Raw genomic sequence first — 8,736 nt, forward strand, 5'->3', positions numbered from 1 at the left:
AATTGAAAAACTAATTTTTGTTACTTTGCAAGTGCTTCATCCTCATTAAGCTTGAGTTACAATAGACAGTAAAAAACAATGTAAATGAAGCTAAATTTTGATAATCAGGCTGTTTATAGTACTGTCTGTTCATAGACTATAATGCATGAAGAGGCAGCTTTCAAAGAACCTATCTAGCTTATTATAAGTGCTGCCTCATTTTAATACGGTTTTAAAGAAATTCAAAGTCAGTGCTGATTTTGGATTCATCTACATTTCTTGTAGCTATTCTGATGCCAATCTTTTTAGCTAGAATAGTAGGGAAATAGATTTCTCTTTTTAAAATGAGAGCCAAATATGTAAGGCTTCAAGGCGAAAAGGCAGGTGTTATAACAGCCATGCAGAGGGAATGCGTATGCATCTAAATAATCTATGCCTACCAGTCAGAGGAATGGAAGTTTTTTAGCTGTGAGGCAGCTTTAGGAGACTAGTGAAGCTCAACATTACCTGATATCAGAATCATATGACACATTCATGAAAATCCCAACATCATGATTCCTGAGGGTCTGGGCCCTGACCCAGGTAAATTCATTATGAAACTCTAGTCCAAGATAGTAGGTATTGGAGAATGGGCAGTTGTGGCTATTGCATGAGTCAGGCTCTGATCCTATCCCAGGACTCCTTGCTTATCCACTCTCTGTGTAGCCTACTATTGGATACTCTACCCCTCTGCTTCTGGTTTCATGTTTGTACAAGGGTTTGCACTTTCCAGCACCTGGACCACCTGAAGACTGCTGTTAGCTACAATAACTAAGGATGTGTGGTTCCTACATGAAGCAGGGTGCTGTAGAAGTGGTCCTGGAAGGGAAAAGCTCTAAACAGAAACTAAAGAAGATGGAATAAAGTTATGTTTCGTTCAAACAGTCTGTTGGGGAAATCCTCAGGACTACTCTTCTAACTTCTGAAAAGTCTAAAAAAAATACATAAAATATAAGATTGATTTTAAAAATTAACATTGGAATTAATTACAAATGGATCAGAGACTTAGGTGTAAAATGAAAAACTATAAAGTTACCAAAAGATAAGACAAGAAGAAAGCAGCAGCAGCAGCAAGAACAACAAGAAGAAACCCACAACAACAACAGCAGCAGCAAGAACAACAAGAAGAAACCCACAACAACAACAGCAGCAGCAAGAACAAGAAGAAACCCACAACAACAACAACAACAACAGCAAGAACAACAAGAAGAAACCCACAACAACAACAACAACAACAGCAGCAGCAAGAACAACAAGAAGAAACCCACAACAACAACAACAGCACCAAGAACAACAAGAAGAAACCCACAACAACAACAGCAGCAGCAAGAACAACAAGAAGAAACCCACAACAACAACAGCAGCAGCAAGAACAACAAGAAACCCACAACAACAACAGCAGCAGCAAGAACAACAAGAAGAAACCCACAACAACAACAACAACAGCAAGAACCCAGACATCCTTAGGGATGGCAATAAGTTATGGGCTAAAATGCCAAATATACACTCATGGGGAACAAAGAGCAAAATCAAACTGATACACTAGATTATATTAGAATGAGAAACTCCTGCACCTTTAAGAAAATGAGAAAATAAGCCATATAATAGAAAACAATTACCCAATAGAAAACAATTACAAGAACTTTTAAAATTTAACAAAGAGACAGGTTGGGGAGATGACTAAGTGGATGAGGTGGCTGCTTCAGTCATGAAGACTGAGTTTGGATTCTCAGTGCCCAAGTCAAAAGCTGAACATAACATTCTGGCTCTCTAATGGCCCGAATCTCAAAATCTACCAATGCCAAAATCCACTAGGGAGGGGGAATGACGGAAACCCCCACTCAGTGCTGGGAACTCAAAATGTTATACCTAGTTCAGAAGTCACGGGAACTTTCTGATGACACTAAACATACTTGTAGAAAAACATACTCCAGACAGGTTGCTTGATGCTTATTCAAATGAGGATCATGTCTACACAAAACTCCATACAGAGATCTACAATGAATTTATTCACAATGCTAAAACTTGGGAGCAATCAAGACATTCTTCATTAAGTACATGGATAAATCAACTGTGGTGTATAAAGTATTCAGGACCAAAAAGTAATGAGCTATTAAGCCATGGAAGGATGGAGGTATGAATAATTCAGCAGACAAAGTCAGTTTGAAAGTGCTCCATTTTGTGTTTCTATGACATGACATTCTGGGTAAGATGATAGAGAGACCCTAGGTAGAGAAACTATTCTGTAATACATGATCATGTTGGATATTGACTTTCTTTGCTTGTGTGCAATGGCAAGAGTGAATGGAAAAACAGATGACAGACCTTGGAGAATAATTATGTAGCATTGTAGATTCACTGACAACAGCAAATATCTCGTTCTAGTTGGGCAGGTGAACAGTGGGGGTAGTTATGAGTATGGGGGTTGGGTTAGGGCAGGGCTGAAGGTGTGTCTAGATTCTCTGCACCTTCCATTTTAAGTTTGCTTTGAAACTTTAACTGTTCTTAAAAGGATTCTAAAAATATGCAAATTTAGTCTGCTGAAAAGAAAAAAAAAAGGATGTGGGCTGAGACACAAAAGAGATCTGACCTTTGTAGTTTGTAGTGAAATAGTCCTGTGTTTCTAGAATTAGATCATTAGGCTACACAGGGTCAGGGAGGGCAGGAACTGTGGCTGCTTCACTTGCAGGTTTATCTGTAGATCTGCCATAGTATCAACTACAGTATAGTTGATCTACTAAACACACACACATGTACCCCCTCCATACACACACACACACACACACACACACACACACACACACACACACGAGCAGCGTAGTTGAGCCTCATTAATATTTTTCATCTGTCAACCCTTAATCTGGGCTTTGGATGGAGTGGACAAACAGAAGGAAATGAGTTGAACTGAATTGACTTTAGCAAGACCTCACTAAACTATCTTATTCTTGCAACAAGTCAACAATTACTCCTTAAATTCAGCCAGTGTAAGTTTTACTAACTTCAGGCAGAGGCTTTGCTCTATCTTCATGTCTTGCATAGGTGAGTTGAGTCTCTGAAAAGGGATTTCCAGTGTGATTTGAAACTTCAGGACTGCCGTTGATCAATATGTACTTAGAATCCATTTAATTTTCCTGTGGAACTTTCCTGATCCAGTAGCAGATTTTGTGGAAAGTGTAGGACCAGCACCAATCTGGAGCTGGGTACTGCTCAGGACTCGTAGACTTTTAGCAAGTTGTGAAGCCATTGTTAATGTATTCCCTGCTAAGCCTTTCTTTAAATAGACTAGGTACTCTCCAAGGATATTCTAACTCCAATGTTCTTTGTCATTTAAGTCCCCTGGATCCTAGGTTGCAGGCCAGTCTCCATGCTGATGCATTTTTCTATCCACAAGATGGCAGACTTTACGCTGCTTTCCTGTGGCTCCCGTGGTAAAAAGGGCCTTCTTGTAGTTGTGACTAGTTAGCATTATGGATTGCTGGGAAGTCTGCTAGAAACAGCACGGACTTTACACCCCAGCTCTGAATGGTGTCCAAAATGCTCCAGACTGCCACAGGAAAGATTAAGTAGGAGGACTGCTTGAGACTGCATTTCTGTAAAAATGTAGAAACTCCATGAGGATTAAAGACAGAACAAGGATTTTCATTTGTTTTTCTTTTCCTTTACACAATCAAGGCCAGAGTTTTTGATATGTAGGATTGATTAAAAGAAAAAAACAACTTTTACAAAGGAGTCTACTAGATAGGCTGCTCAAGATATATAGTCATTGTTAACCTTTTACCCTGACCAATGTCAAGCATGCTAACCTTGTTTATTGATTTATTGTTTGTGCATTTGGAGAAGACCACAGGGAAATAAAAAAATCCTTTGGAGAAGAACTAGCCAACCGTTATTCCTGGAATTCATGAAAAAATTGTGAATTAGAAAGAAGATTTCAGAACATGAGTGTTGTTTGCTTTAACTTGAAGGCAACCAGTTCCCTAAGATGTGTGTGCTTTAGGGACATTCACAGCTTTTCCAACTCACTCTGGTCAGAAGCTCATTCATTTCCATCACGAGTGTGTTCACGTTGCCCTCTGCCAACTGAATGAGCTTCTCTGGTGCCCGCTGTGGTGAGAGCAGGTGCTGGAAAAGATTTCAGACCATATATATCTCAGTAAATGGTTTGACAGTCATCCTAGTGTCGAACAGAGCACATTTTTTTTTCCTGTATACAATGGATACTTAGCACTCAATAGAACAGAAACTACTATAAGTGGGCAGTTAATTCACGATATTTATGTAGGTAAATATTAAGATTTACTGTACTTTATTGAGAAGTTAGTATACACTAAAGTTTTTGTTTTATTTTTTCTCCCATCAATGCCTTTTTTAATTAGACATTTTCTTTATTTACATTTCAAATGTTATCCCCTTTCCTCATTTCCCCTCCGAAAACCTTCTATCCCTTCCCCCTTCTGCGCACCAACCTACCCACTCCCGCTTCCCTGACCTAGCCTTCCCCTACACTGGGGCATGGATCCTTCATGGGACCAGAGGCCTCTCCTCTCATTGATGTCCCACAAGGCCATCCTCCGCTACAAATGCAGCTGGAGCCATTAGTCCCACCATGTGTACTCTTTGGTTGATGGTTTAGTCCCTTGGAGCTCTGAGGGTACTAGTTAGTTCATATTGTTGTTCTTCCTATTCAGCTGCAAACCCTTCAGCTCCTTGGATCCTTTCTCTAGCTCCTTCAATGGGGACCCTGTGCTCAGTCCAATGGATGGCTGTGAGCCTCCACCTCTGTATTTGTCAGGCACTAGTAGGGCCTTTCAGGAGACAGCTAAAACGGGCTCCTGTCAAGCAAGCATTTCTTGGCATTCACACTAGTGTCTGGGTTTGGTGACTGTATATGGGATGGGTACCCAGTTGGGGCAGCTTCTGCATGGCTATCAATGTCTTATAAAAACTCTGTGAGATAAAAGTTACTCTTTTTTCTGAATGAGCAAATGTTGACTGCAGAGTTTTTAACAAAGGCTCATAAGTTGGTACTGAGTTGAGTTTAAAAGGATATTTGCAATGCTCTCTGCCACAACTCTCTAATGCCAGTGGCCTACTGCCTCTCTCTCTTGCCGAGCTCCAGCCGGAGAAGAGTCAGAGGTAAGTAAGGAGGTGCCCATACTAAGGCTAGTACAAAGCAGACTGCCGGAAGATTCACCGGTGGTAAAGCACCCAGGAACAACGGGCTACAAAAGCTGCTCACAAGAGTGCGCCCTCTACTGGAGGGGTGAAGAAACCTCATCGTTACAGGCCTGGTACTGCGGCACTCCATGAAATCAGACGCTATCAGAAGTCTACTGAACTGATTCACAAGCTCCCCTTTCAGCGTCTGGTGCGAGAAATTGCTCAGAACAGATCTGCTCTTCCAGCATGCAGCTATTGGTGCTTTGCAGGAGGCGAGTGAGGCCTATCTGGTTGGTGTTTTTGAAGATACCAACCTGTGTACTATCCATGCCAAACATGCAACAATTATACCAAAATAGCACGGCAATACTCAAGAACGTGCTTAAGAGTCCGCTTTGAGGGGAAACTTTTCATTCTCAAAATTTTTTTTCCCTCTTCTTCCTGTTATCAGTAGTTCTGAATGTTAGATATTTTTTCCAGGGTCAAAGGTACCTAAGTATATGATTGTGAGTGGAAACATAGGGGACAGAATCAGGTATTGGCAGTTTCTCCAAGTTCATCTGAGTGTGAATTTTTAATATAAATGCAAGATGTAAAGCATTAATGCAAGCAAAATGCTTTAGTGAACACATTTCAAAAGTTCAGCCTTATAACAATTATAAATAAACCTGTTAAAATTTTGTGGACAATGCCGGCATTTGGATTTTTTTAAATAAGTAAATTTCTTATTGATGGAAAAAAAATTAAAAAAGGATCTTTGCATTTATCAAGGCTCCCATTGCAATCAGTGTAGCTGCAGTTTGCAAGCAAGAAAGAGAGCAGCCGCTGCTACAAGGACCGGGGGCACTAGGCAGGTCCTGCTGGTAAGATTGGTAGGAGCTGGCTTTATACACACAGCTGTGCCAGATTCTGCCACAGTCTCTATGGGATATTATTTTTAGATAAGGTTGCTGTTATAGTAATGAATATAATGAAAATTAGGCCTCTCTGTAAGCTTGTCAAAGGATAGACATCTCCACATCCTTTACATATCAAAAATACCCCACCCATTTCATGACTAAATAGGAGTGGTCACTGTTCTTCATTAATCATAACTTTAGTACCCTGCTTTTCTTTTTTTTAGATAAGATTCACTAGAATTTACAGTTAGGGCTTTACTCCCACTTTCTTTCTTTCTTTTTTTTTTTTTTTTTGGTGTTTTCGAGACAGGGTTTTTCTGTGTAGTCCTGGCTGTCCTGGAACTCACTCTGTAGACCAGGCTGGCCTCGAACTCAGAAATCTGCCTGCCTCTGCCTCCCAAGTGCTGGGATTAAAGGCATGCGCCACCACCACCCGGCTTTTACTCCCACTTTCTAATGTCTCAATTGACTACCAGCTCCTACATCCAGGAACCTGGTCCATCATGGAGGCCAAGTACAAGTCTAAAGATCATCTGTCATTCTTTATGACCTTTCATGGAAATGTTTCTTGATTCCCCCATGTGGCTTAATGACAATGATGGCAATGACTTAATAGGTCCAGCTTTGGTCATCATGTGTATTGTTTTGGTAGCATTTGGCAAGAACTTGAGAATCATAACACTATAAAATATAGTTTCTCAAATGCTGTAAATTATCAAGATAGGCTCTTAAGTTTTCAAATAATAGATAAACTATGAAAAAAGAATATAGATAAAAATGAAGAAAAGACTGGAATTTCAGAACTATCAAAGTCATTTTCATAAATTCTAGGAGGTATGGGAGAGAACAACAGAAGCCTTTGCTACTTATGATGCTCATGGGCAGATCCTCTCAGAGCATGCTGCCAGGAAACTCTTCATCCACTGACTACATGGTATTTTAAAAAGTGTTTATGTCCAACTGAAATGTTTGATTTTCTAACTCATTTCCTAGACTGTACTCTTACAATGTGTGTGGAAAATCACTGGTCAGCCTCCTTTCCATGAAGTATTTATGTCTGAATGTAAGACGTGAAGTAAGTAGGTTGGTAGCCTAGCTGTCAAAGTTGTCCTTTACAGTGCCCTGTTCCCTAGAGTTTCAGCCTTATCTCTCCTGAGCAGGCCTGACTTCTAACATCTGCTGGCAGGTCCAGTGTGTATCTGTGCCTCATGGAGCTGGCTCTCCTAGGCAAGAACCAGTGGGAAGAGCCTGGCCTGGGGCCAGGGAGGCCTCAGTACTGACCTGCTAGATTTTCTCACATGAGTTATTTTTGTCTCTTTAAGGTTAGAAAAAATGTTCAGTCTCAAAGGCCCTAAAGTCATAATGCTTGTATTCAAATCTCACCTCAACATTTATTAGCCATGTAATTGTACTTCAAGCAAAACTTCACTATGCCTCAGTTTCCCTACTTAAAAATATTTAATACAGTACTTTTGTTTTAGCCTTCAGAAAATTGCAACCAAAATCTCCATAGACTAGGTGGCTTGAACAAAATGGAAAATTCGACAAGCTGAACAGCCTAAGGTGCCAACTAACTCGGTTGCTGGTGAGGATCTGCACATGGTTATTATCTGCCTATGTTCTGAAATGGCTGGCAAAGAGAATGCTCCTCTTCCCATTCTTACAAGGATCATATTGAATCATGAGGGCTTCATCTTTGGTCTACAATTTAACAATGATCACCTCCCAAAGATTCCATTTCAAAATACCATCATGATGGGAAATAGGGCTTATATAGTTCATAACCTGATATGTTGAGATGCTAGTCTATAAGGTTTTAACAAGTGTGCTCTTGAAAGTGATGAGGAAGCCCTATTCTGCTTGGGATTGTAACCTTTGAAATATGCCCAGAGAAATCACTATTCCTTTTTCGTATATGGGGCAAGCAGTCATACATATACAAGAAATAAGCCCTTAGCAGAAATGAGCCTGCCTTCAACCTGGGTTTTCTAGCCAACAGAACTGTTAAACTAGCACTTCTATTGTTTATACGCTAGCCAGTTATGGCGTTTTGTTAAGACAATCAAATAGACTAAGACACAGTTTCAATATAGAAGCTTAGGGGGCAAAAGTCCATTTCTGCTTCTTGGGTTTTGTTGTTATATATCATAGTACATTTACAATCTCTTTTTTTCCAGAGGACAGTAGTAAACGGTACTTTAATGTAGAAGCACATTCATCACACAGTCTTCAGATTACAAAACAAAAGAAAACACAGGCATTCTGCTTCATAAGAAGAATTAATATACATGTATGTAACATGATTATACCTAGAAAATATGAACCAAATCAGCAATATTACCTTATTCATACTATTCATACTTATTCATACTATACAAGGACATTTAATATTTTTCTTTTTGCATTATGTAAATTTTTCATGAAACATTTATAATCTTAATTATATAGCTTTTCAACAAATGTTAGTTATTTTTACTGCCATTAGCAATGGTGACGATTAAAAAATATTAAAGAATATATTCCCTGGATATACCACCAGCCAGTGCATGAAGTAATGATGATCCCCCTTCCTCACCAGCCCTTCACATTTGTCCTATTAAGACTACCTCTGCCACTCAGGTCCTAGCGAACCTGTGCTCTCAATACTTGTTCCTCTTTT

The 8,736-nt window shown here is 39.8% G+C and overlaps 1 protein-coding gene across 1 annotated transcript in view; it reads right to left on the reverse strand.

Moving 5' to 3' along the window:
- Nucleotides 1-8,736, reverse strand: part of Lama2 (laminin subunit alpha 2) — a 668,494-nt gene that overhangs the window by 165,648 nt on the left and 494,110 nt on the right. Inside the window, exon 34 of the mRNA XM_031380750.1 lies at nucleotides 4,042-4,140. Within this exon, the coding sequence (XP_031236610.1) occupies nucleotides 4,042-4,140 (99 nt within the window). The remainder of the gene's footprint in view (nucleotides 1-4,041; nucleotides 4,141-8,736) is intronic.

Source organism: Mastomys coucha, unplaced genomic scaffold (genome assembly GCF_008632895.1).
Source record: "Mastomys coucha isolate ucsf_1 unplaced genomic scaffold, UCSF_Mcou_1 pScaffold2, whole genome shotgun sequence".
NCBI lineage: Eukaryota > Metazoa > Chordata > Mammalia > Rodentia > Muridae > Mastomys > Mastomys coucha.